The 26,007-nt window shown below is 49.2% G+C and overlaps 1 protein-coding gene across 1 annotated transcript in view; it reads right to left on the minus strand.

Moving 5' to 3' along the window:
• The window catches only part of efna5a (ephrin-A5a), a 67,506-nt gene extending 42,321 nt beyond the window's left edge, over positions 1 to 25,185 (minus strand). Inside the window, exon 1 of the mRNA XM_076029344.1 lies at positions 24,164 to 25,185. Coding sequence (XP_075885459.1) covers positions 24,164 to 24,291 — 128 coding nt within the window. The 5' untranslated portion in view covers positions 24,292 to 25,185. The remainder of the gene's footprint in view (positions 1 to 24,163) is intronic.
• Between the last annotated feature and the right edge of the window lie 822 nt (positions 25,186 to 26,007).

Here is a 26,007-nt window from a genome sequence, read left to right on the forward strand (position 1 = left end):
AGTAGTAGTGAAAGGCCTTGGCCAAGAGACTCCTGCAGCCGGCTCGTTCCTGTCCAGACCACCTTCATTCCAACTTTATTATAATCTGCAATAAAGTCAAACTTGCCTCAACTGTCGCAGAGCTTCTTGAGTGAAAAGGGGCAACACAAAAAAAAAGGTTTGAAAATCAACGTGGCAGCTCCTTTACTTTGATTTATCCATTAGCTCAGAGTTTCAATACGTCACTGGGAACAAAGAGCCGCCGTAAATTGTGCGCTAGTTCATTATCCTGTGTCACAACAGCTTAGAATGATGAGGTTCTGGACGTGCTCAATTTAAGCGTCTTGTCTTTGGACCCGCCTTCCAATGATACTTCCTGGAGTCTTTTCCAACGCCAGTGCCGGCGCTTATGGTTTTTTAATGCGGCGCCGCTGTGGCCCCGCGGACGGCCCTTTTTTCCCATAGCATTCACCCAAATCCTGGATGAGGCCCGCACATGTAAATGGGATGGTGATTTACCATGGGAACTCGGCGGCATTCTTCTTGTTTCTTGGAGGACTGTGAAAGAGAGCGGAGCGGAGCCAGCTGAGGGGAACAGTGAGCCCTCACAGCCAGGACGTGGCGGCGGCCGGGCTAAATGGAGAACGCCGTATAAATCTTGGCTTTTTTTAGAGGCGCCGCATTAGCACGCGATACAACGCATGCGCACGGGGGTTTCGTGTCGACGCTTCGAGCGACGCCGTCCCAGACCTTGAAGTTCGATGAAAGTCTGTGTCCTGGGGTGTCCTGTGACTAGGAGCAGGTTTACACGGGGACACGTTTCTCTGAATACGCTAAAATATTTAGTCGGTTTGGCCTTGCGTTTACACCAAGCCGCCGTTTCCACTGAACACCGCACATTTCCTGAAACGCTTTCCAGATAAATGCCGTAAACGCTCAAACCGACGTCACAGCTCTAAATCCCGCCCCCTGCCTTGCAACCTGAACGACCGTGAGGTGCAGACGACCACTCAACAACAGACCTGTCACTGCTAATGGACCAGCCTGCAGTCTCCCATTAACTTCCACTACAACAAACCTCCTGTTTTACTTTTTAGTGACTTTGTTTTGGATCAGTGGACTGGAATATTGAGGCAGGAATATTTTACTGGCACGACTCCCAGTCAACTGTAACACGGACCTTTTCAGGCTTGGTGTCCTAAAATAACTGGAAGCAGAAGTTCAACTGTTGTTTAATCCACACTGCCATCTTTCCTTCTATTCTCCATGGTGCTCATGTTGTTCGCGAACTACTGCTTCTTCATATGCATCAGGTGTTCTTCTTCTTCTTCTTCCGCCTTCAGGGAATAAACTCACGGCGCCATACCAGGCCTGGCACAGGTACTACATTTCCAAAAATTGTCAGTTTAAAAAGAAATGCCATCTTTGTGTAAACGGCCCTGAGCTAACAATAGGAGAGAAGGGGGAGGGGGGAGGGGGGTGAATCATCCCTGCACTAATGCACACCTTAGGGAGAAATGTCAAAGGAAAAGTGTGTAACGTATGTGTGTCAGTGGGGGGGGGGGGGGGGGCCTGGTCGCACAGCGAGAGGAAGGAAGGTGAGAAAGACCAAATGTGAGGATGTCAGAGGCCCTGGGGGTCGAGGGGGGGGGGGGGGTTCCTGCTTGGTGATGTCACAGAGGGGAGGGCTGGATACGGAAGCGACCCCTGACCTCCCAGGGCTCTGAACCTGCCGCCTCCTCCGAACCAGAAAAGACTGGAGAAGTGGAGAGAGACGCACAATTTGCTCTGTTGCTGAAACTGCGCAGCAAAGAAGCGACGCTAACACAGCGAACCGCTCACGAGCAGGACGGAGGACGACACTCAAAACATTCCAAGATGAACAAGACAGCAAATTAAAGAAACAAGCCGACAATAACTAAATTAAATTCAATGCAAAATCATGTGTTGTTGTTTTGTTTTTTTTTTCAAGTTTGGATAACTTAAAATTATGCTTTTGACATCATAGTCCTGCAATGAAAATATAAAAAAATGTTAAAAACCATCGTTAAAATGAAGTGAGCAAAAACATTATTTCCAGATGTGTGTAGTTATGTTTTTTTTTTTTTTTTTTTTTTTTGCTCTTGCAACCGATGAAAGGAGGAACCAAGGAACCAAGGAACCAGGCATCGTCTGCACTTCCCGCCAACGTGGCTGCTTCGTAAAAAAATAATAACCAGCCAAAGGCCCCACTAAGCCAGTTCGCACCTCCATTTGCTCGTTCAGTAACGGGAAAAAAACCCTGCTTTATAAGTGCTTCATCTTTTATGTTGTCAAAATGTGAAAGATTTTGTCATCTGATTTGAATTATTGTTTCCATGGCACCCAATTAAAAATGAAATGAAATGAAAAATCGGTCAATCCCTGCAGCGGCGGCGGGCGATGATTGAACCTCCTCATGATCAGTGCATCATAATATTAATAACGGGGGGTCCTGGAGCAACGTGTGTGTGTGTGTGTGTGTGTGTTGATGATTACTGATGATGTCACTCACTGAAGTCGCACTGCCAGTTGTCGGAGCGTTTGTGTGTATTTTATCTGCTTTGGATGAGCAGGTGAGCCCCATCCCAGGCCAGGCAGCGACCCTGGCGTGAATATCTCGTCTTTGGCCTGCCACTGGTTTATGTCTCATGCCCCCCCCCCCCCCCCCCCCGAACCCCCCACGCCCCCCCGGCTCAGTCAGCACATGCTAAGTGCAGGCCAAGGCCGAGCGCCCACAGGGAGTGACCCCGTCCTCCACGCTGCTGCGCCTTCAAAAAACGCATGACGCCGCCTCTTTTCCGCCTCTCCCACTTAACCCTCACCGACCGCACGCGCAAAAATATTCTTCCTCGCGGCCCCCCCGGGACCCAAAAGTATGCGGACGGACAACGGCGGAGAAGCGTTAGAAGCGGCGGTGGAGGAAATGCGAGTGAAAGGGGCCGAGGATGTAGGGAAAGCGGACACCGAGCAGGCTGGAGCAAGGCTGGCGACACACCAACACACACACACACACACACACACACACACACTCATGACTGCAGCGGAGCGAGGTGTCAGAGCCCGTTAGAGGCCCTTTGGCTGGACGCAGCTCCAGAACAAGCCGGACAAAAGCGTTGCCTGTCTCCCCTCATTAAGTGATTTAAGATCCCGTGTTCCCCCCGACTCCTTTCATCGCCGTCCAAAGTGAACACGCTCAGAAAGCCCCGAGAAGACTGCCAGGACCTGCTGACATGAATGGGGGTGAAGAGGGTGCAGCAAAGCCAAGTTCATGGCGGCGGGACCCAGGGTCCAAAGCTGAGCTACGCCGGCCACGCCTGTTAGCCCCGCGCGCAGATGGAGCAGGGGGTTAGGTGGGGGGGGGGGGTGCGTTTGAATACGCTGGTGTAGGATGGAGGCTTGGCCCCCGGGTGGGAAACAGCGGCCACTTAATCCATTAACAGTCCCTGCAGCACACAAGAAGCAACGCTTTTCCCATGAAGGCTTCGCTTTAGCACCAAATGTGCTGTTTCCACATTCCTGGCTAACAAGGGCCGCGCTATCTGGAAGGAGGAGGGGGGGGTGGGGGTGGGGGTGGGGGGTGGGAGACGACGGAGAAGATGGAAAAGCTGGCCGGAACGTCAGAGCTCCATCCAAAAGCAACCCCCGGTCGGTCGGATCCGCGTCACCGCCGCCAGAGGCCGAGAGCCGCCCGATCGTATATCAGCAGCGCTCGCTTTGAAAAGTCCATTAACCGGCCCAACTGGTCTGGGTTTGTCAGCAAAGGCCCACACTGCCAAAAGGTTTTAGGAGCTGCCATAAAGAAATAGGAAAAAAAAAATAAAGAATGGGACTGCATGGTCTGCAGCCAACCTGCCATTTTATTCCTATTCTAACAAACGGCTTTGCCGTAGCTTCACTCTTTCAAACACACTGGATTCTTGAAAAAGAAAAAAACAATGATTTGACTCCATCAAAAAAAACAAAAAAACAACACCCTGCAGGTCGTGTTTAAGTGACTCCAGTTTATGAAAATGAGACGCAAGCACGAAAAAGTTTTAGCAACTTTTTTTGCTGCTCTGGACGTCTTGAATTGGCTCTTGAATTGAACCTGCAGCATTGGTATCGTGGTTTTGATACGGTAGCTTTGTGATGTTGTGACAAATAAGAAAAAAACAAACAAACACCAGTTCGCAACTTTTGTTACGTCTTTAAAGGGGACGAAATGTGTTTCTGAGAGCATCTGCAGCTACTTCCTCATGCGGCTCCCACCAGGACGGAGACTCTGGTGAGGGACCAGCAGGTCCAAACGTCGCCTCAACCCCCTCCCCGCCCCCGCCCCCCCCAGCCCCTCCACTAACGCGGCCCTCTTACAAGGAGCCCTAATTGGAGAGGAGCGAGTAGAAAAACACGTTATTTGGATTGTAAGTGTGGGGGGTCGGGGGGGGGATGAGGGATCCTTGACGCAGCCAAGGTCCAATTAGTTGAGGTGCACGATGTGGAGATCCAAACTGTTGTTTACAAGAGCTAGTTGTTGTTTTTGTGTTTTTTTTCTTTTCTTTTCCTCCTTGGTCGGGTTCCATGACGGGCACCGCAGCAGAGTGGGCGGGGCCACGCTGCACAAACCTCAGGATTGGACTTTTGGACGTGAGGACTGCGCGAGCGCCGCGAGGTCCGAGGGGTAGGAAGCACAGAGCAATGATTCCTCCACTCGGGAATACTGAACTCTGGGGCCTGGCGGCACCGCAGTCGCTTCGATCCACGTCAACTCCATTCTGGAGTATTTGTGGAGGGTTCAGTGGGGTGGCGGGGGTTTACACCACGCAGCGCAAACGCCACTATTAACTGCAAGTTGTGTAAAATCCACACGGATTCCCAATTCTGAAGAATACATGGATTCAAACGGTGGCACTGCGTGAGCTACGGTCATTGAATGTGTACAAGGGCTTCAATATGATGAGCTCACATTAGTAGCAAACGAATCCATCACGGATCAGAAAAAAAAAAATCTATTAAAGAAAACAAAAAAAAAAACACTGCTCCAGATTTATTTTTTTTTCGCTTTCCTGCTCAGAGCCCAAACCAACAAACTCATTGCTGATCTGTCATGCTTGTAATGATCACTTTTTTATCGTAAAAATGAAGAAAAAAAAAATTCTGATTTTATTTCAAACTTTTTATTCCAGGACTGTTTGTCAAGTCAAGTGTGCTTTGAATGAAGCTGAAATAATCCAGGCAACAAAGATGGCGGCTGCTGCTGCTGCTGCTGCCGCTGCACTTAAAATGGACGCGGCTCCGCCGGCGACACGTCTGATTGTGTCTGGCTGAAGGTTGCAGTGGATGGAGGTGGGGTCATGGAGGTGGGTCAGTGGAGGGGGTCCCCAGCCACAAACTGATGCTGTTTAGAGAGGAGGGCGGGGGGGGAGTTTAGGAAGCCTTGTTTTAGTGGACTGGTCCTTTACCTGCCGTCACTGAGTGAAGCAAAGTCTCAAAGAGGCGCCAGGGAAAATGGCGCGTTATGATTGGACGGAGGAGGAGACGGAATATTTTTTAGAAGTCATCAAAGAGAAAGATATTCTTAACAAAGGTCAAATCTGGCAGAGCGAGATTTTTTTTTAAATTCCGACACCTGCAAATCGCAATTGTACTTTTTTTTGTGGCTTTTATTTTGCGGAAAAGGTCCATGGAAACACAACTAGTGTAGGCAAAAAAAACAACAACTTGTTCCCACATACTGCAGCCCTACAGTCGATGTTCATTCCTTAATATTCTCGGACGGTGCGTAAAAGGAGAGCGGAGCGAATGCGGTGAGAGAAAGAACAGGAAGGAGTGCACGCCACTCTTCTTTTTCTTCTTTTCAGACTTGGACTTTCCACTTATTTCCACCCCAACTGTCAGTAGCGGCGGCGGCGGCGGCGGCCGAGGTTCTAGGTGGCTGCCGCCGCTGCCAGTGTCACAGCTCTGCCGAGGGAAAAGACTGCGAGGCCCAGACGGGATTTAACATGAAACGCTGCACTCCATTCAAGAGCTCTCACGGCTGATTAATCACAAATTATGATCAAACAGCTGACTTACACGATCAACATACGACACCCTGCACGCTAGTCTGCAGCTGTGTGCGCCGTGCGCGCGTGTGTGTGAGTGTGTGTGTGAGAGCACGGTAACTACGTCTCCCAATCGTCTGCAGGCTCATTTTCCACACCGTTTTTTTGCTGTTTTTTTTTTTTTATATTTAATGTGCAGCATTGAGGCGCTGCCGAAAGAATTTCCTTCCAAAAGGAAAGCAGGAAAAGTACGTCTTCAAAATCTCATTTTATTTTTCCGCTCAAACACAGCGCAGAGGGGCTGTGGGGCTAATGTCTGCCGACAGCGCCCGCTGCTCCTACGTGGCGCTCAAGCGGGAAGTGACTTCACCTCTGACCCGCTGCGGAGTGAAGGAGTCAGCTGCAGGGCCGGCAGGGGGGGGGGGGGGGTTTCAGTCTTCTTATTTTTTCTTAACGGAGCGTAGAACAAAGTGTTGAAGTCTTGAGAGGCGTTAGCGAGGCCTTCGCATGGTAACAGCCGTCTGCAGCTGGCGGAGAAAAACATCTGGCCGCCGAGGCCGAGGCCGCACAGGGAACCCGGCTCAGGGGCTCCAGTGTGACACCGGGTTCAAGGGTTCCTGACAAAAACAAAGGGCTAACCACGGAAGGGTATTTTTATGGTCCAGAAAAAGTCTTATCAATACAATTGCAAATATTTCAGAATTACCCGACACATCCTGGGTTTTGCAGGGAAACTGACCTGAATCTTTGGCCTTTTATTCTGAAAAATCAATTAAAAACCACCGGTCGTGTTTTACACAGCAAAACTTTTTAATGTTTGATGGAATTTTTACGTAAAACAAATCCTAATTTTCTGTCCACAATTAAAAAAAAAAAAAAAAAAAAAAAGGTCCTGATTTTATTGTGACAAAAGCTGGTTCAATTCAAATTTAATTTAGAAATTCATGTGTAACATTTTTTTTTAATCTAAAAAAAGGCACATTGCTGTAGTTACCAACCAAAATTCATCTGAATTTATGATTCAATAAGCGACTCCTTGCTGAGGACACAAATCTGCGTCTAGATTTCGGACTTTTATGGCAAAATAAGTCACTGTTAAAAAGTTCTGCGTTAGACCGAGGGCCGTTTAAAGTTGCGGAAGAAAAATAATTTAAATAAAAGTCAACTGCAATATTAATACTAGAATTTTCACAAAGGAAATGTTTCCCAGTCCGAGGAACTTCACCTCAAGATATTTTTCACTCTGAATCAAATTTGGAGATTCTATTAAATTGATGCACATTTTACTGCCGGCTATTTTGCGCAGTTATCGCAAAATGGAAAGTTTTTTTTCCGGGGACCCTGCAGCAAACTGCTGCCATTTGCCTGCTGCACTAAGAGAGATTAATAGTCAAACCCACCGCTGTGGGCGTTTTTTTTCTTTTTTTTTTCACTTTTTTTTTTCCCTTACAAAAATTCTGGGCTAACTTTACCGAAAGCCTTCTTGAAAATTCTGGCAGTTTGACACGTTTTTCTGCAATTGTGGCACAGCTGCCTTTTAGCGCCGTATCGCAGAGCCTCGCGGCAGTAATATTTAGCCGTACAATGTTTTCTGGGATGTGTTGCATTACTGAGCAGAGGCCGTGAGCTCTGCCACGTTTGAGGTGAAGGAGCAGTTTCGACATTTTGACCGGTGGGGCCACAGTGGGTTCTAGAATTTGACCGAGGGGCCGGAGCAGCGGCAGATGGATGCAGTGTTTTGGTGAAATGGGAAATGTAAAAAAAACAAACAAACGTTGCTTTAATGTCAAGCAGAAGCTCTGCAACCGCATCAGTGTCTGAAGCCCCGACGGTGTTTAGCTCTTTATTGAAATGACTCACTATTTTAGGACTTACTGACTATTAATATAATTTCTTCAAGTATCGGTGGGCCGGATTAAAAAGCTTAACGGGCCGCATGTGGCCCCCGGACCGTTTGGCCACAAGTGAACCATCATGGAGGCACAACGCTGCAAAAAAAATCAGACTTCTTAAAAACTTGTGCTTCAGGTAGCTCGAAGGTAGGGACGAGAGAAGAAAGGAGGACAGAAGACGTGATGAACAGACAGGTAGTGGGTGAGACTGCGACCCAGGCCAGGGCGACCCAGCCAGGGCCACCAGGCCAGGGCGACCAGGCCATGGCGACCAGGCCGCGGATGTGATTTATTCAGACGTTGGTTGGCACTGTAGTTGCCGTGGCTCAGTGAGAGCAGCAGGCTGCCATTCAGCGTGCCGCATTAGGAGCTTTGTCCCCTGCAGGCCCGAGGAATTCTGGGTTATTTCTGCCCTGGCGTATCTGGCACAGTTTTGGTTGTGTGCGCTCGGCGGGCCAATCAGAGCGCAGCTGCTCCACGGCTCATTGGCCCGCCGCGGCTAATCCCGATTGGCTGAGATTTTCTTTTTCTTTTTTCTTTTTTTCCGAGGAGGCGGCGGCCCCGCCTCCTGATCTGTCAGGAGGAGGGGGGACTTGGGGGGTGGGGGGTGGGGGGGGGGAATTTGCATGCGCGTGGTTGTTTTTTTTTTTTCTTCTTCTTTTTTTCTCTCTTTTTTCACTTTGAGTGCAGTCTGGAGGATTTGTAACCTCATTTTCCACAGATTCCTGCAGCCACAAGACAAAGATAGCGGCGCCTTGTCGGCTTTTCCCCCCTCTCTTTTTTCAAATGAAAAGGTGTCTGGGGCCCTGCCTTAGCGTGCACGCACGCACGCACACACACATGCGCACACACTTTGGGGAAACCTGCACTCAACAAAGTGATAACACCATTGCTGCTATTTTTCACCGCAGGGACTCTCGCGCTGCATTTCAAAGTGATCGGACGGCGGCGTGACTTTGGATTAGAGGTGGTGGTGGTGGTGGTTGTTGTTGTGGGGGAGTGTTGACTGCTGCTGCTGCTGCTGCTGCTGCGCCACAACACCACAGCTCCCAGCACACACTGGGCTGCTGCTGCTGCTGCTGCTGCTGCTGCTGCTGCTGCTGGGTTGCTGGGCAAACTTGACGGCGGCCCTGCCGGCTGTGCGCTGCAGCGGCTCAGTCAACGCTAAACGGATGTGACGTGCTGCTTGCACCCCCCTGCATGGCAGGCACGGCACTGCATGGCATGGAGACCCCGGCAGCACCACCACCACCACCGGGCCGGACCACCACCATGTGACCCAGAGCAGCCAGTCACGGGGACTCACTCCAGCATTCGCACATCACTCTCTCTCTTTTTTTTTTTTTTTTTTTTTTTCTTCTTCTTCAATCAATTTGTCCCTTTCATTGCAGCTCTATAATCAGACGGGCAGAAATCTGTGAAACTGAGGCAAAGTGACAGAATTGGAACCCGGCGCCGGCGACACACGGCGCCATCAAAGGCGGCGGCGGCCCTGCGAGTACCAGGCCGCTTTTTGAACAGATTTGCTCGTTTGAGTCATTTAGTCACAAGACTTGACGTCAGATTAGCTCGGAGAAAAAGTCGCCCGTTAGCCCCGATTAAAAGAAATAAAGAAGAAAAATCACAGTTCTTTAATTTCACGGTTAAATCCCGAAAAGTGAGTCCGTAAACTGCTGCAGTGAAACAACAACGCTGGCATTTTCATTTCTTACTGTCAGAGCCGAATTTGTAGATTTTAACAATTTATTGAGGATTTAAACTAAATTTATTTCTGGTTTTAAAATTTATTTTCTTGGCGCAGCCTCAAAATATACTGGCGTGACGGTACAGTAATAATAATAATAATAATAATAATAATAAAAACAATAATAATAATAATAACATACATAAAAAAAAATTGCACTACATTTTCATTATAAATACAAGATTAAATAGAATTTTAAAAATGTGTTGCATTTAAATTCAAATAAAAGCGGAAACCTAAATATTTTTATTTTATGTACTAGAAAAAAATATTGTGGATAAGAGACAATTTTAAAAAGTGAATAAAATATAAAAATGTATATATCTAAAATTAGATTCAATTTCACTGCCCCCAACTAATATTTTATCTATTAAAAATAAAATTCTAAATTAACTGCGACGATGAAGCAAAATAATAAATTCTCAGAAACGGGCAAATTAAAAGCGGGACTGACAATGTCATTTGACTTTGTATGTTTTAAAAAGAAACATAAGATTTTACTTTTAGTTAATATACAACTCATGATTCATCAGTGCGCGTCTTCCCACTCGAATGGAAACACACACACACACGCACGCATGTGGACAAACTAGCGCCGTCAAACCAGGAAAAGACAGAAAATTGAGCCATTTGCAGGTTTAAAAAAAGTTTCCATCGGAAAGTAAAACAACAAGAGGAAAATATTGGTGAACTTGTGATGACCAGGCTTTTGCAACTTATAAAAGTCCACTAAAAGTTAACAGTCACCTCTATGGAGAGGCAGAAATATGAGCAGGAGGCCATAAAGACTTGTGATGGAAATCTAAGCAGCCGGCACACTCAGGAAACAAATAAAACTTCTTTACGAGCCTAATTTTACGATGCTAATAGGCGCAGTGCCGCTCCGCTGGCCTCTAAGTGCTCTGCTGGACCAGGCGAGCACTTCCCAGCCGACTCCGGCTACCGTCTGCGCCGCCACGACTCAGCAGCGCACGGCTCAGTGTCCGCATGGCAGCCCGGCTGCAGGAGGATTCACTGAGCGCCACTGGAAGAACAGCAAATTGCCATTAGCTGGCTCTAATGTGCAATTAGCAGACGAGGGTGCAGACTGCGAGGGTGACGGACAACAAACGGCACCGAGAGTCTTGGGCCTGGTTAAATAGGAGCCGTTCTTTGACTCGGTTCTGTTTGATTTGATTTTTTTCAAGTTGAAAAAAAAAAACAAGAATTATTTCCTGGAAAATCAAGTGCAAATATGACTCTTTTTTTTTTTTTCCCCAGCACATCCAACAAAGTGGGAATTATTTTGTCATTGGACACAATTGTCAGGTTATTGCTATTCTATTTAAGTGCATCATTAGTCACCATTAGTCACCTGCATCCAGGTGCAATGGTCCACTATTAACACCCAGGGGAACATGTTTGTTGTTTGGCGCAGTGACAAAAAAAAAACATTCTTCCAACTTTATGTTCACTATTTTCATACGTGTGCGTGTTGTAGCATCATAGTAGTAGCAGTTCAGACTGCCTTCAGTTCAGTTGCTGAGCATATTGAGCACTGCAGCCTCGCAGCCACTCACACAGCTGCCTTCTCTCAACGCAGGCCATGGAGACCAAGAGTGAAATTAGATCATGACAACTTCCACATTTCTGTCCATTTTGGGGAAATATTTTAAACTGATTGGTTGCTTGGGTAAATGCTGTTTGAATTGTTGTTTTTATCTTTTATTGGTCTCACTGCACCCGTTCCTCCGTCCCATGGTTCTGCTCTTTGCATCGATAGTTTTGTCTCTAAAGCCGAGGTGAAGTTTGGTGGTGCGAGCGGCACCGTGCCCTCCTGGACTCCCCTCATCCCTCACTCCTCTCACTCCTCTCACTCCCCTCACTCCCCTCATCCCTCACTCCTCTCCCTCAGTGTCTTTGAAGCGGCGGGACGGGCCAGGTTATCCTCCTCCTCCTCCTCCTTTGTTCAAACGGACAATGCAGGGCTTGTCGGGGCCATTTGTTTTCCTTTGTGGAGGTGTGATAGCCACGCTGTCGCCCGCCGCTGATACCGGGGTAAGAGTGGAAAAGGGAGGCAGGGAGGGAGGGAGGGAGAGAGAGAGAGAGGGAGGCTGCGCTGGATACTCACTTCCAAACAGTCCTCACCGCTCGCTCGCTCGCTCGCTCGGACGGACGGATGGACGGAGTTTTGGCCGCTCTGGCAAAGTGCAAGGGTCTGAGCTGAGGCGGCAGCGAGAGCAAACAGCGGCGGCGGCAGCAGCAGCAGCAGCAGCGAGCGGCTGGTTGGCTGCTGCCGGATCCCCCCCATCCTCCCTCCCTCCCTCCCCTCCCCTCCCGTCCCCCGTCCGATTCACGAGAAGCGTAGTACTCCGCTCTGAGCGGAGGCGTCTGATTGGCTGGCAGGCGGCGGCGCCCATTGGCTGCGGGGGGGCGGTGACGGGGCTGGGCGTGGCCACGGAGCAGCGCAGGCAGCGGCGGGACCTGTTACGCCCGCTGCCCTCCTCTCGTCCCCTGCAATGTTTGCAGCTCCACGCACGCGATCCCCGGCCGCGCTTGGCTGCACCCTCTCATCGCATTACTTCTGCTATTCTAACTCCTCCATCAATTATGCACTAGAATAACTCTGGGCGGGGGGGGGCTGCACTGGGGGGGGCTGGGGGGGGTGGTGCTTGCTTGATGGAGCCAAGACATAAAAGGGGGGGATCATCGTCTGCTGCTCGCGCTGCCGCCGGTAGCGCTGATACGACGGCGGCGGCGGCGGCGGAGGCGACGGGCTAATGCAAGGTGGCGGCGCTGCAGCCCCCCCCCGCCCCCTCACCCGCCCCCCCGACTCCTCCGCTACCTGCACCATCATTATGTTAGTAGGTCAGAGGACGGCGTTAAATGCTCTCTTGTCCCTCTAAGGCTTGCGTTGCTCACGGGAGAACCGGTCCGACCGCTCCTAATGAGCGCTAATTTCAATCCTCCTTTGATTCTGGAGTGGACAAACCGGATCTTCCGATGAGTCGCTGCACTCACAGACAGGTTCACTCCACCTCCGGCTGCAACGACTCAAACGGGCCTTCAGAGAATCCGACTTGGTTGATCTCCGTCGATGTTGGTCTAACAGTCGCAAAAAGATTCCATTTGGAGGTGAAACTCAGGCGTCTGTTTGCTTCGGTGGCAACGCCGAAGAGCAAGCGCGACGTCTCGGGAGCGTCGAGGTGAACCTGTGAAGCAGCTGCGCCATTGAGCCGACCTTAAAATGAAATGAGCCTCAGGAAGTTTTCACCTTTTACTGCCGGCAGGCTCACACTGAGCTTTACGACTGCCCGGGGATCAGATCCAGTCGTGACCCGACACCCAAATGCAGCATAAAGGCCCTTTTATCAGTGTGAAGCACCTCCACTGATAAAGCGGAGCAGCAGAGAGAGGACAGCTGGCCACAGCGTTAATCTTTACTGCCTGAAGAAAAAGGCCTCCGTGGGGCTTCGGGCTTCATCAAAAGTTACTCCAGCCAATAAATAGCACCCAAAAATGCTCCAAAATGAATCAGCGTTGTGCATTTGTGACTGCTTGTCATGCAAAAAAAAACAATAAAGTCATGAAGAAAACAAATTATGACGTAGCAATTAAGAAAATCGCAGCAGCGAAATTTGCAAAAATGATTAAAAAAACGCTTCATTTTTTATAGCGAAAGAAACTTTTCCCAGTCGGTCGCTCGCCGCCTGGCGACAGACACGAGCGGCTTCCTGCCGACGTGATGGACACGAGAGTCTGAGCGCGGAGGTCAGGGCGGCTGCGGAGGCGCTGCAGTCACGTCTCAGGGTTGCTAACCTACTTTTTAGCGCAGAAACAAAATGGAGGCGGCCTTTCGGAAAATGGCTGCCTGAGCGCCGCGCCGCGCTCCGCCACACACCACAGAGCAAAGGCGAGGAGGAGGAGGAGGAGGAGGAGGAGGAGGAGGAGGAGGAGGAGCAGCAGGAGGAATCAGCCAACGTCTGCGGGAAGCGCTCAGGCCTCTCCGGCAGTCTACCATTTCAATTAATGACCCCGTAAAGCGATAAAATAGCCCAAAAATCACAACTTTTAGTCGCGGCGATTCGTCAGCGAGGACGAGACGGCGGCCAGCAGAGAGTCTGAGCGGAGGAGGAAGGAAGGAAGGAAGGAAGGAAGGAAGGAGAGAAAAAGAAAGTCTGACATCACGTCAGAGCCTCTCTTCTCTGCTCAAGTCACGTCGGTCCTGACCTGGATTTCTCCTGCTTGCGTGAGAAGGTTCGTCCAGACGCTATCGTGAGATCATTGAGGACTTTCTGAATATTTCATCCGTCCCAAAGCGCAAAACATCCAACAGGAGGAAAACACTCGGCGGCGGCGGCAGCGGCGGCCCAAAGAGCCCCGCCAGGGGGTCCCGCTAAGTCACAAGTTCACCAGCAGACCACCACGACGGCCGCCGCCGCCGCCGCCGCCGCTCTTCAATAAACAGCGACTTTTTATACAAGAATTTCAAATCAGCGGCAGAAAAGTCCTCCAACGCGGAGGCCTTTCAGGGGAATATTTTCGTTCCCTTCGCCGTTGTCGCAGACTTCGATCCAATCCGCCAAGCCAAACGTCAACTGGAGGCCGCAGCTGCTGGAAAAAGCAGCGCGTTCAACACGTCAGGCTACGGCTAATTGCTTCCAACACACACACACACACACACACACACACACACACACACACACACGCACGCAGACACTAAAGCTCCAAGTCAGCAGTCAGCCATTGGGAGTGAGTGTGAGGAGGTGCACATACTTCTTGCTTGGCGGGCCTCCTTCCAAAGCCACACTGACCCACATATGCTTCCAGAAAACATTCACTTGGGGGCTTTTCTGCCCCCGCTGTCAAAATCATCACATTTGCTTTTCATCAGACACAATTTGGGGGCAATTTACGGCTCAAACTCGCAAACGTGTGCGATTTCGACGGGCCGACGTGCCAGTTCGCTGCTGCTGCTGCGTCCTCCAGTGTCCAGTGTCTGGGAGGAGAAGCGGCGCTGATCAGGCCGAGGCCCTAACGACTCAGCCTGGTTGCATGCACTTCTCCTTTACAGTGTGTTTGCCATATCAATGCAGTGAGGTCTTCACATCACTGCAAATAAAGAAAAAATCTTTCCCTGACTCCAAAAGGTCCACAGGGAACAAAAAACAAAACAAAACACAACCGTGCAGATTCACCGACGCTCACACTGAACTGATGCTTGACTTCCTGGAATTACTGTGAAGCTTCTTTTTTTTCAATTATTGTACAGTTTCACAATCTGGTATCAATAAAGTTCATCTGTTCTATTCTATTCTGTGTATACAATGTATATACGATGTTAACAATTAATCGATTGTTTATTAATTGTCAATTAAGAATTGAATCGATTCAATTAAATTAGTCGCAATTAATTGAACTTTTTTTTTTTTTACCTGGGTAGTTCATATCATAAGTGCCGTGGCAGGAATGAGGTCATAATATACTCTATAAGAAGTTACTTTCATCTTTAAAAAAAAATAAAATGAGAAAAAGTTTTAATGTGACTCATTAGAAGTCAACGTGAAGGCAGAGGACGAACGTTGAGGGTCTACTGTTCTCTAAAGACCCTCAACATTACTGAACGGTTGAATCATTTGAATCATCCCTTGTAAAATTCAGCTTTTCAGATTTGCATCCCCTGCTTTGTCAGAAAATACTTAATAAAATAAGAAGTGTTTCCGCATCTGCTGTGAAGGGAAGCAGATGCAGACGCAGACGCAGGAACTGAGTCCTCAACTCCTGCTTCCACAACTGGCAGGAGGAGACGGGAGGCCAGCTGACGTTCAGAGCGGCCGACCGCTGAGCGCCGCTCCCGCAGCAGCAGCAGCAGCAGCAGCAGCCTCGTCCAGTCTGTTAGCAGCTCAGAGGCTCTTTAGCTGCTTTTGGAAGGCGTTTTTGGCGGCTTTGCCGCAGTCATTAGGAGCGGCGGCTGATTAATGTGAATGGTCAGGCAGGGCCTGGCTTTCTGAGGCAGGAACACAGAGGGGTGAAGGGTCCCACAGGAAGTGTTTTGTGTCTCCGCACAAAGGGAGGGCTGACCTCTTAAGCCCCTTAGAGCCTCTCTGCTAATACCCTCACCGGTGCCTACAAAGACACAGGGGATGCCATTTCACCACTCACATTCAAACAGCACACACACACACACACACACAACAAAAAAATCCCGCCAAGATTAAAACGGCAGAAAAGTGAAGCAGTGCAGCGGAGTGAGACTGAGAGCAGGAGCTGAAGAGGCTCCTGCTAATCCACGGACTCAAAGACACCACGCTGCGCCGCCGCCGCCGCCGCCGCCGCCGCCGCCGCCGCCGCCGCACAACACAAACTGTGTCATCAGCAGCCGAGATATTACACTTCTGAGTCATAAAAGAGAAAAAAAAAAAATATCGGTGGACATGCGGCCCGAGGATTATTGACCCGCTTAGGATTCAGTTCCTTTGGAATTCCTTCCTTCCTGCGACTCAACGGGATCTCATGTCAACGTTCTCACAACTACCACAACTACCACAAAAGAGTTAAAAAATGACTTCTTATCTTTGATTTTTATGAAAACAGACGACCGCCACTCTCTTTCATAATTGAGGAAACTCATCGTGAAGCCTTTTTGCATATTTTGAGATATTTCATCAAATGTTTCAACTAATTTCCATCCAATTTTTTTTTTTTTTACTACATTGTGTTTTCACTCTAGTCTGCGGCAAGGCCCATTTTTAAACACCGTTGGGCTTCTCTCTCAAACTGGATGAACTGGATTTGATTCATTCAAGAGACAAATTGAAGGAACCTTCAAAACACGAAAACACGCTGAGGAAACCCGAAACCTCTGCGGGCCGAGCGGACCGAGCTTCTCCTCCACGTTCAACCCAAACCAACACAATGTGCACGCTGATTACTGGGCCCTTGTCACTACTTCCTGTCAATCACGGCCGGCAGCAGCCTGAGGGCCCTTGCCTTATTAGCGGCCGCAAGAAAAAAAGAGGAGGGGGAGTGGGGGAGTGGGGGAGGGGTCTCCTCTCTGCAGGCAGGGTCATGGAGAGCATGAGCAATGACGGGCGTCTCGGCAGGGCGTCGCACACAGGGAAACCCGGCGCTTAATTGACCCGAAGGTTCTTATTATGTACACTCAGCGAGACGCATGTGATGAAGTGGCAGTAGGAGAGAGAGAGAGAGGGAGAGAGAGAGAGAGAGAAGCTGCGTAGAATTGAGCAAAACCTAAATATGGCAATAAAAGGTAAGTGAAAACCTCTCAAATACGGCCTTGGCTCTCATCAGGAGGTTTTTCACACGTGTCCATATTGAGGAATATCGCTAAAGTGTCACGGAAACACTTTTTTTGGCATTCGCCCGTCAGCAGACGAGACGTACGGGGGTCACGTGACCAGTTCACACAGAGCAGACGGAATGTTTTTTATTACTTTTATTTTGCAAAAAACTGTAAGTGACAGAAGGAGAGAGAGAGAGAGAGAGAGAGAGAGAGAGATCTTCTATCTGCCATCTCTCTCTCTCTCTCTCTCTCTCTCTCTCTCTCTCTCTCTCGGCCCGGCGGCCTGAAGTGCTTCCTGCCTCCCGCACTGGCTCATAAAACGGAAGGTAAACCTGCGATAAGAAGCCCATTATCCTGCATTTCATTGGTCGATTGGGAAGACCCCCCAACACCCCCCCCCCCTCCAGGAGACGCCCACAGGACTCGGCCCGCTCTTTGATGCCGCGGCTCGGGAGATTGACACTTCCTCCCCCTAACCCCACCCCCCCGGGCCTCTCTTGCAGAAGTTTCTCTCACCCTGTGACTGACTGTATGCCCCCCCCACCCCTCACCTCCACCCCCACAGCAGAGCCCCAACAACCGGGTCAATATTTGGACGTTTTCGCCTTCTTCTCTTCTTCTTCTTCTTCTTCTTCTTCTTTTGCGTGTACATTTCTAATCCGAGATAAACCAGAAGCGGAAACCAAACGGACCCGAGAGTGCAAAGCAAACACAGGGGCAACAATGTGAACGAGGGGGCGACTCACAAATCACAGCCAACTGCCGCAGCATCAGCTGTGACCACTGAGCTGCTGCTGCTGCTTCCTTCAGGTTGTAGATGAAAAAGAGGAGATCAGGCTCGGGCTCTGGAGATCTTATAATAGGTCCGTAGCCACGTATGAACACACGAGGAACCATGGAGGAAACAGTCAAAGTGTCAAACAACTCAAAGGCGTTTTTACATTAAAATTCTTCCACAAAAAGCATTTTTAGAGTTATTGAAGGTGTTTTTCTTTGCTGTCTGCGGTGGAGAAAGTTGTGAAGATAAAACAATCAATTGCATGGGAAGCTGTGTCTAAACTGTGCTTGCTAGTGTGTGCTGCATGTGGCGGGGCGACGCTCCGGACGGACGCTATTATCAGGGATTAAAAACAGCCCCCACCCCGGGGTGAGGGGGACGGGGGGGTGAGGGAGCTGCCAGTGCTCTTCTACCCCCCCCCAACCCTGGAATCCCTCCCCCCCACCCCCAGCTGTCAGGTCGTTAGTCTCCACCCAATGAGGCTCTTTGATGGCCGGGGGGGTATCGGTTTCCACGGCGTCCCAGACACAAACAGCCTGCAGAGATTAGGGCCGGGACCCGGGACCCAGGGCCCGGCGGGGCCCCTGGTTCAGCGCTGATCCCCACCTATCAGCGACAAATAAACACCCCGGGCCGGGGCGGGCCGGGCCGGGCGGCCACGCCTGCGAGGTGCCCACCTCCATATGGAGCCGCTCGTTTCTCTCTTCTCTCTCTTTTTTAATGAAGCGGCTAAATAGGCGGCGAGCTGGGAATTTGCTAATGGCTGCTTGTCAGAGCGGCAGTAAATACCCCACATGCACACTTTATTCCATCATTGGCTTCGCCACGCAGACGGCCACGCTGACAGCCAACATCTGGGCCTCGTTTTTCTTACATGGCCCGTTTCTCTTTTTTTCTCTGTTGTCCTCCACAGCTCGTAGCTTTTTTGTTTTTTTTTGTTGTTGTTTTTTTTACTTTTGCCCCCCTCCTGGTGTCGCTTTCTCAGACAAGCCTCAAGTCTCAGCGACTCACCAGACTTTCAATTAATCACATTTTATTTGTACAGCAGCCAAACGGTGCACAACGTGCCTTCTAGAGTGAAGCATCATGAAAGCAATGCCAGAGCGACACAGACAAAACACGAAATCACCGCAAATGCAAACGACACGAAATCTTCACTACCGTTCAAAAGTTTGTGGGTCGCCGTCGTAAACAGTTTCATGAAATAATGTCTTATCTTTGAGTTATGCTTCTGACTTTCTGTATGGAAGTGTGGGAACATTTTAGCGCTTAATGAAAACCATTTCAGATGTTTCATTAAAAAGTGACTGAGAGAATTCCAAGTGTGCAAAATTCTGCACACTCACTAAAAGTCGCCAGTTTCAAAGAGTCTCAAATAAAAATCATGATCGCCAGCTTTGTCGACTCTTTTATGCTTTACAACACAACTATGAAACAAAATAGGGCTGGGTGATTTTGGTCAAAAATAGAATCCTGATTTTTTTTTTCTCTCTGAAAAATCGGGCGGCGGAAATCTCGTTAAATATGCTACAAAAACGGGACATGTGTGTGTTGTATGCAAGTTCGGAAAAATAATTTAGCAGGTATCAGAATCACTTCCTGGTTTTAACACCTGCTGTGGCTAGCTAGTGCAGATGCCATAGGTAGCCAGTGAACAGCTTCTCCAGGGGGGAGGAGCTACGGTACCCAAGAGGCGCCAACCCGGAAGCATGAAAGAGGAAAATCGATTTTCCGATTTTCCTCTATTTAACATTGTTACCGCTAAAAAAAAAAAAAATCTCATTTGGATTTAAAATCGACTGATCGCACAGCCCTAATACAAAGCTTTGTTTTTAATAGCAATTTTAAACTTGATATTCATTCTCTAAAAATCACTTTCTTAAGGCAACCGTCAAAGCCATCCCATAATGAGTTGAGCACATCCTGACCGATTCTCCCGCATTCCTCTAGATTATTGCACGGAGCCGCTGATAACAGAGCACAATGCAGAAATGAGTCCGCCGACCCAAACTTTTCCACAGAATAGCCTCACACAATTCCAAGTGAGATGAACAGAATGCCAGGCTGGCTTTCCTTTTATTTTATTTTTCCTCTTTCTGAAATGGTTTGGCTCTGGTCCGGCTGGGCGACGCGACCGCGCGGGCCGCTCTCAGTTGCAGCGGCGGCGGGCGGCTCTCTGAGCTCTTTCAAAGTGCTCGGCGGGCCAGACGTGAGAGGGGGAATTCTTAAGTGAAACCTTGCAAAAAAAAAAAAAAAAAAAAGGTGAGCGGGGCTTAATGAAGCAGCTCGGGGGAGCGGATTACACATCAATAATGGCTGATTCCAACGCAGCCTCTGACCTACAAAGTATTTCCACATTATTTATTAAAACACTCATTACATCTCCTTACCCCTGTTTATTCTGCTAACAGTGCTTTTCCAACACGTCGCGGGTCTCCAGCGTAATATCCTGTCTGGAAAGGCGACTCCCACACCCCCCCCCCCCCACCCCTTCCCCTCTCCCCCTCCTTCTCTGACGGGTTTGCATTTATTTAACGCAAAGTTACCGCAAAAAGAACTGCCTCCTCTGTGTGCAATCAGCGGCTCGTGGCAACAGCGGAACTGCCGGGCGGCTCCTGACGCCTTTTCTTCCAGTCTGAAGGAATGCAGCTGCACTCCCAGTGATCACTAGCTGCATTTCCATGACCATTAGAATTACACTGAACCTACATTACTGCCCAGGAAATGAGAATCTCCTGAGAAGGCTGTTGTATTTGCCCATGTGTGAACTCTTCTGAGCCGACAACCCAAGACAGACTTATTAAAGGCCCGGGAGCCTTTTGCAGGTGCTTTGGACTCTTTGGACTCTTTGAAGCTACAACACTGAAGCTTTTCACAGTATTCTAATTTTCTGAGTTTGTGGCTTTGCGGTTTTAATAAGCTGAAAAACTTAATGAGCAAAGTTACAACAAGGAACTGCTTGAGATGTCAATTTGCGTGGAATGGCTCAATAAAATGTGTTGCTTTCATCTTTTATGTTAAATTGCCAAAATGAAACAACTTTTACTTGATAATATAATTTTTCCGGTAGTACCTGTATACGGTATATGGCAATAAAAACTGGTGATGGAAACAACTGAACTTGGAAAAACCTCTCAAATATGGCGAAAAGGTTTGGACGCTCTCATGACGTGCTTTTCACACGCATCCATATGGAGGAATATCCACAGGAAAAAGCCACAATATGATTGGACGGAGGAGGAAACTCAACATTTTTCACAAGTAAAAGAGAAAAATAGAAGAAGCATTCTTGACGGCAAACAAACGGGGAAAAAAAACCAAAACCAAAGGTAATTCTAAATTCAGCATCAGAATTCTGGTTTATGCGTTTCACACCATTCAATGCAAACACCAGCAAATCGCAATTGTACTTGTACAAAATTTGAGAAATACGGCTTTTATTTCATGGAAGCACAGCCAGGGAAATGCGGATGGACAAACAATGAACGTTAATCAGTTAATCGCGCGTCTCAACGTGAGGCAGATCCTTGTTGCTTTACAACGCTGCAGTGTTTCCTGCTCCCTTTATGTCACAAGTACACTGAGTCGTGTGCAAACACTGTACTTTGCTCCTGAAGATTATCAGAAAATCCACATTAATTCAGGATGAAGAGCATTTTACAGCTTCCTGAAGCTGTGCTATCCACGGAGCGCGGCAGGGACGCCGTGGAACAACGCAAGGAAAAAAAGAAGGACGGAAGTCCCGACTGAAGAGCAGCTCCGCTGCAGCTCCACTGCAGCTCCACCGCAGCTGACGACACAGTGGCTGCGCAGCATCTGGCTGATCGACGGTGCAGCTCTTGAGTCCGCGGCCGGAGTCCGGCATTAAAACAATGACACAAAAAACCAAGGAGGAATCATTACATCAGTTACCCCGGGGCTGCTTCTCTCCAACCAGGGCTACCCTGACACGCAGTTCACTTTAATTTCATTAAGCAGCTTTACGCTGGCGCAGCTCCTGGCTGTCACTGCGGGGGAGCCAACTCAAAACTCAGGGCGAAGGAAGCCTGAAGCCGCGGCGCCGGCGGAGGCTAATCAGCAACAAGCATCGGCGCAGGGAGGTGGAGGAGGAGGAGGAGGAGGAGGAGGAGGGGTGGCGGTAAACACGGGCGCACGCTTATCCCCCCCCACCCGGCCCGTGGAAGACAATAAAAAAAAACACAAAAATGTTGTCGCAATTTCCATTTCTCACAACTCGCTTCCCGTTTCTCTTGCGCCGCTCCTGACGAGGGGGGATTCAAGGTGAGTGTGTGTGTGTGTGTGTGTGTGTGTGTGTGTGTGTGTGTGTGTGTGTGTGTGTGTGTGTGTGTGGTTCATGAATGGCTGAGTGTGCACTGCTGCCATTCCTCCCCACTTTGGGCAACATGTGCAGCGGGAAGTGAGAAGGTGGAAGACGGAGGCTCGTGTGGACGTTGGCACCAGCAGGTTGGCAGACAGCGACTACAGTTGCAGCCGCCGGGGGTTCTGCTGCAGGTCAGGGCGCCGCCCCCCCCCCCCCCCACCCCCCGCCGCCCGCCGCCCAGTAGGGGGGTCTCTCAGCACAGCACCTCCTTCACATTACATTGGCCGGGTCAGGTTTAGATTAAAGTCATGAATGAAGGAGAAAAACGGAGACATTCATTTAGAGTTACTCATTTATTTCGCTGCTTCTTTCTGACAAGACAAAACCCAAGCGGGGTGCCGCCCGTCGCTGGCCGGGGCCCCCGCGGCCCGGCGCTGCTGCTGCTGCTGCTGCTGCTGCCCCGGTGTTGACCCTGACAACCGTCTCCTGCGTCCCCCCCCACCCCCCGGCTCTAAATACTGGGCCCGGCTACACTGGCCCGAGTGTGTGACCTCAGCATGTGTGGATCTCTCACAAGACCGGGGCGCCACGCTGAGCGCTGGCCGCTGCTGGAGCAGCCCAGTGCGCCCCCGCATTGTCTGCCCCCAGCGTGGGCCAGGGGGTGGGGGGGGTGGGGGGCCCTGGGGGTGAGTGGGGGGGTTCATGGCAACCAAGACACCAGTCAGACACTGGAGCCGGGAACCGTTTGAAGGCCAAGAAGGAGGGAAGGAAGGAAAGAGAAGCCGCCGCTTATCAGGCTGCCATCTCCAGAAGAAACTCAAGACGCTCTGAATACAGCACAGCGCATTTACATCTGTGGAACTGACGAGAGGAACTGTTACTACTACAACCCCCCCACCCCCCCACTCAGCAAACCAGTTTTCTGGTTTCCGTCTCTTTCTTCTTATTTTTGCATCGACGTTTGCAGAATGACTTTTGTTTGCTTCGACTTGAGCCGAAACTGTAAAAGACTGTAAGACGTGGTGCTCAAGTGCCAGTCACCTTCGTGCGCGCACACACACACACACACACACACACACACACACACACACACACACACACACACACACAGGAAGAACAGGAAGAAGGAAAGTGTGAGACTGAAACTAGAGATCCTGATTTGGATGAAAAGCAATTTATGAAAAGCAAAACCAGACTAACACACACACACACACACACACACACACACACACACACACACACACACACACACAAAGTTTTCCTCAGAAAGGTCTTCAGCCGTGTGGAGCTTCCTTTCCTCTCCAGCGGGCCACTGGAACAGTGAGAAAATCTCCCACCAGCCAAAAACAACCCCTTTCTCCACTTTGGATGAGTCTCTCTCTCTCTCTCTCTCTCTCTCTCTCTCTCTCTCTCTCTCTCTCTCTCTCTCTCTCTCTCTCTCCCTCTCTCTCTCTGAAACACCTCTGTCAATTCCAACGGATGGCAGCAGACTGGTGGAAGGAAACACCACTTCTCCCCACTTATGTTTAAATATCATTTTTCTTTTATCCGGCGACGTGACACCGAGGAGCAATGAATGCCTAATTGCGCGGAATGGTCGCGTTAATAGCGTGCGCATTTTTTTCTTCTTCTTTTCTTTCTCTTTTTTTGTGGCGGAAAGAAAAAAGGAACGAAAATGACTCGTCGTCTGTTGCTCGCCGGACTGATGTACACAGCTCGCGAGCTGATGAGAGAGCAACACGCTTCAAAATGCGCGCAAAAACAGCGCGACAATTCCCATCTGCGAACACACACACACACACACACACACACACACACACACACACCAGCGGCAGTGTACGGCAGCGCTCACGTTACCGACCGCGCGCTGCCGCTGTATGATGTTGATAATTCAATTCAATAAATTCAATAAATCAATTCAATTTTCAGACGCTGCGTTCTTTTCTTTCCCCTCTTTAAAATGGCCACTTTTTAAAAATATATATCAACACTAACAAACTCAGCAAATTACAGTGCACACACACACACACACACACACACACACACACACACACACACACGGCCAGAGTCAAGGCCGGCTGATACTCAGTGACGGTCGAACCGAACCGAACCGCTAGCTCACTCACCTCGGGTTGGTCCGGTTCCAGAAGACGGCGTAGCGGTCCGACACAACCTTGGAAGCCGGGTCCTGGCCGTACACACACATCCCAATGATGAGGACGAGGAGGCAGACGATGGTTTCCACCTGCGGCATATTTGCGCCGGAACTCTGGGACGAGGACGGTCCGTTCGGCCGCTCACTCACGGCGGTCAGTCCTCCGAAGGTGAAGAGGGTTGATTGAAGGGTTTGGAGAGGTTGATGAGAGGGAGGGAGAGAAAGAAAGAAAGGGGTGACGGTCCACTTTGTTTTTTTACTCTCCTCCTCCGCAGCTCCGTTTTCTTGGCTTTGTGGTTTTAAAAAAACGGAGCAACGTCCGTGTTTGACTCGAGTTTAAAAGGCAGTTCGTTCGTCCGTCCGTTCGAAAAACACTTCGAAGAAGAAGAAGAAGAAGAAGAAGACGAAGAAGAAGAAGAAGAAGACGAAGAAGAAGTCGCCTGGTGGGTCGTCGATCCCCCCACCGCGTCTCAAACTCTCCAAAAAAAAACTCACGGATCTGCGACGTTGCGATCGTAGCGGTGGAAGCCAAAAATAAATAAATAAAATGAAAATAAAAATCGAACAAGTCACTTAATACATGGTCCACAATGGAAGCAAAGTAGGAAAAAAAAAAGGCAAGCGAGCCGTCCGTCCTGGTGCCGGCAAAGCGTCCCTGCTGCTTGCCGTAAGAAGCCACCAAAGTCCCGAGAAGCAGCAGAAGAAGCCGCCGAGTAGCAGCAGCAGCGATCCTGGGAGTCACGGCAGCAGCTCCAGCTCCACTCAACCCCAGCCAGCCAGTCAGCCAGCAGCTCTGTGGCCAACCAACAGCACTAAATCAAAAAGGTCTCCGCCGGTAAGGCGCTGCAATCCGCGGCTTTGCAATGTCGAAATGCCTCCTGACGTGCGGAGCTCCGTGTCGATGCCGAGGAACCAACCGAGAGTCGAGTCGGCAGCGCGTCGACTCCCGCGGCCATGCTCTCCCGGGCCAGCCCCCCTATCCCCCCCCCCCCACCAACACACACACACACACACACACACACACACACACACACACACACACACACACACACACACACACTACACACACACACACACGCACGCACACACGCCTCTCTCTCCCCCTCCTGTGGAGCGCACACTGTAAAAAAAAAAAAAAAAAAAAAAAATGCCGCGTTTGTGTGCCGACGGACGAGGAGACAAAACTAGAATGCTCCTAAGAGTTAGAATAAAAAATAATAACGTCAATGAGAATAAGATTATTAACCGATGGAAGAGGAGAAATAATAATAATAATAATAATAATAATAATATTAATAATGATGCTATTACATAATAAGCACAACAACAAAGATAATGACAATAGTAATCATTATTAGAATCTTCAATTCTTTCCATTTTAAGCGCCTTGTTGAGCACCGAAGGAAAGAGCCACTTCACAGGGTAGCACAAAAGCAACAAGGCAACAGTTAAAAGCTACACACACATACACACGAGCCATCTTTTCTTAAATCTTTTTCAAAGCTGAAAGAACTCAATCGATAGAATCGGTTCAACACAGTAAAGTGCGTCCACCGAATCGTTCAGTGATGACTCGCGTTAGTGCTGCGTTGCTCCCTGACTGACTCCCTCAACTGATACGATGATCAGTGTTTGTTGTCATGTGAACATCAAGAAACGCATTTACCCCTCGGTACAGGTTAAGAAAACAATGCGAAGTTAAATAATAATAATTAGAAAACAACAACAACTATATATATATATATATATATATGTATATATATATATATATATATATATATATATATATAATTATTATTATTATTATTATTATTA

The sequence above is a fragment of the Nelusetta ayraudi genome, unplaced genomic scaffold (assembly GCF_046127955.1).
Source record: "Nelusetta ayraudi isolate G7.1 ecotype Tasmania unplaced genomic scaffold, CSIRO-AGI_Nayr_v1 ptg000026l, whole genome shotgun sequence".
Lineage (NCBI taxonomy): Eukaryota > Metazoa > Chordata > Actinopteri > Tetraodontiformes > Monacanthidae > Nelusetta > Nelusetta ayraudi.